This window comes from Entamoeba invadens (assembly GCF_000330505.1).
Source record: "Entamoeba invadens IP1 unplaced genomic scaffold scaff_1105074724805, whole genome shotgun sequence".
Taxonomy (NCBI): Eukaryota; Evosea; order Mastigamoebida; family Endamoebidae; genus Entamoeba; species Entamoeba invadens.
The window spans coordinates 7481-10517 of record NW_004443759.1 but is presented as its reverse complement, the minus strand read 5'-3'; the positions used below and the strand labels follow the sequence as shown (position 1 = coordinate 10517).

The window sequence follows — 3037 nt, the reverse complement described above, 5'->3', positions numbered from 1 at the left end:
TGAGTATTCTATTTTTATCATTTCTATTGTTTTTTGACAAAAATTTGATTTTTTGGTCATCTATATTGAGTAAATTTTTATTGTTACGTAATAACCCGATTTTTAGGTAACTTATTTTTTCTTTCTTTACCATACAACAATTTTGCCGAAAAAAATGATATTTCAGTCTTTTTTTCTTGAAAGGGAATTTTTACCGAACCATGCACCAAACTCTGTTTCAATTTGTTAAATATAATATTAACAACTCAATATAAAGTTACAAATAAAAAAGTTTCCAGTAATGTTATATAAAATAAGTAAATTCTTTTTAAATTAAATATAGTTTGGACAACAATTACAATTTATTATTATAATATATCAAAACAATAAAAAGAAACATAATGATGAATTATTGTTTTTAAAAATCAATGATCTGTACTTTTAAAAGTAAACGAAATCATTTTAAATGACAATAAAAAAGTTTACATCAAAACTTCATATTCATTTTTGGTCATAATTGGAATAATAAATTAAATTAAAAGGCAATATATAGCCATTGATAAACATATATAAAATACAGAGACTATATATTACATATAACAATTAAAAAGAGATAAAATTTGATAGATTCACACCCACAAATGTCATGACAATAGCTAAAAAAGCTGAATCAATTAGATATCTTTAATGTAACTATAAAAATTTCAAAATAATAATAAAGTAAATAAAAATAAAATGTACCTTTTAATTTAAATTGTTAGTATTCAAGAATAAAAGTGATACAAAATGTAAAAATAAACACAATGCTTAAAATAGTTGTGATTTGTAAAAAAGTTCAAAGAAAATTGTAATTTATTATTTTTGTTCCATTGAAATTGTATCATCGAATTATTTAATATTTTGACTCACTTTTAAGAATTTTAGTTAAATTTTGTATTGCAGTTGGACGACCAATAACATAAAAACTATATATAGAAGCGTATATTATGTTGTTTGTTCGTAAATTAAATTATAAAGAACGCGTCTCAGTTATATATAAAAAAATTGGAAATAACATCAACATTCCATTATTACAAAGTCTCAAAGTGTTAAAAATATTAATATGTTTGGTTATAAAGGTAAATTGGGGTAAAGTGAATTTTGACATGTTGCCTTTGTACTTTTTATATATTTTAATAAGATAAAGTCTTTTATTAAAAAATATCTTGAAAACATCATCATGTAAAATTCATTAATTCGACACGTTGATTTTATTTTTGGATTAAATTCAAGGGTTTAAATTATTTTATTTTATAAAGAATATTTATAATTAAAACTCAAACGTGTTTGCATGTTATGTGTTATTGGTTTATTTAATTGTTTTTTTGTATTCGGTTTTCTTTTTATTTTATCTTGTTTTAATAATTAATTTTTTAATTGAAATCATATGTTTCAAAATATACCTTTTCGATCCTAGGAACTAAATTCTGAACTAAAAAATGTGTAAAATATTTGCAATTTTCAAAAAATAACAATATTTAAATATATATTATAATAACATAATAAAAGTTTTTATGTTTAAAACATATAATTTTTAATATTTTGATGTAATTTTGATAGAGTTAAAATAAGTAGTGTACTTTAAATCAATATACAAAATGTATCAATAATAAATAAACATGATTATATTTAAATTATTATATATGAATATCGTAAATTGTATTATAATATTAAAATTAGTATTTAACAACAAAAAACAAGTACAATTATAACTTTATCAGAATTAATTAAAATGTTCATTTTTAATTGAAATTTATTAAAATATGAATTTTTTTGCCAAATTGTTTTGTCCATTTAATTATATAAATTATTTAGTAATAATTACATGAACAAATATTGAAAAAATAATATAAAGTTTAAAAACAAATTAAAATCCAAACCACTTATAAAAAAGGTATACAAATAAACAATTTATAAATTGATATATACATTAATATATAAAAATGTAAACAACATAATAAATGACTCATTTTTATTTAAATTAGTAGAGCCAATATCAATGCAAATAACATTGAATATGTCGCTGCAGAGTCTCTGATTGTGTAATATGATCCTTCTTTATCTGTAAAGCATATTCCCAGTCCCTTTGTTACAACATTTGTTGGAGTTCCAGCACATGTGGTTGATGTATTATACGTGTATTTATGGAACCACCCATCCACAAATTCCGATTTTGATGAGGTTGTGACTGATGTTTTGACACATCCGGTTTTGATTAACATTTCTAATGGATACGGTCCACTTCCTTTGATGGTGCAGTGTTCCGCATCAAGGTATGAATAAGCAACTGCCGAGTATTCTGGAAGGTTATTCGAAAACAACTGATTGTTTTCAAGCTCAAAAGAGCCTTCATCAACCCAATTATCACATGTATTTGATGTGTAAATTCTTGCCTTCTCGCCATCTTTGACGTATTTTGTATACTTGTTGCTTCCGGTATAATAACATTTATCGAGTTGATAGACATTCACATATTCATTGTAATTGGTCATAAGATATTCAGCTTGAGCAACTAACACAACAAGAAATATGGAAATCATTTGATGCAGAATGTTTTATTATTCGAGTTTAAATAGTAAATGAACATTTCCATAAAGTTTATATATCGGATTAATAAAAGGTATTTTTGATTTGCCACAAACTTAATTTGTGTTGTTTGATATGATAATTTGTGCCTTGAAAAGTTAATTATTCAAAAATGAACACAATAATAATATCAAAACGGTGATATTAACATTATATCATTTATATTCTTCATTGTTGTTATAAATACACCTTTTGTAAATACAATGTTCAAAAGTAATTGGTTATTTTGTCGAAAGTAATAATTTTGTTTATGATAAAATAATTTATTTTTTGAACTATTAATAACATAGTATTTTGAAAAGTATTTCAAAAAAGCTAAATAACCAGATTTTAAGATACATTTATCTTGATTTAATTTTTTTAATTTAAAACAATAAATTAAATAATTATTTAATGACAAGAAATCACTTTTTATTAGTATTTAACTATATCC

At 22.1% G+C, this 3037-nt stretch overlaps 1 protein-coding gene across 1 annotated transcript; it reads right to left on the bottom strand.

Annotated features, from left to right (window-relative positions):
• Nucleotides 1-1994: 1994 nt before the first annotated feature.
• Nucleotides 1995-2558, bottom strand: EIN_293830 (hypothetical protein; the record flags this gene model as incomplete). The annotated part of the gene is made up of 1 exon (XM_004261411.1): nt 1995-2558. One exon carries the CDS (start codon nt 2556-2558, stop codon nt 1995-1997), a length of 564 nt encoding a protein of 187 aa, XP_004261459.1.
• Nucleotides 2559-3037: the final 479 nt, after the last annotated feature.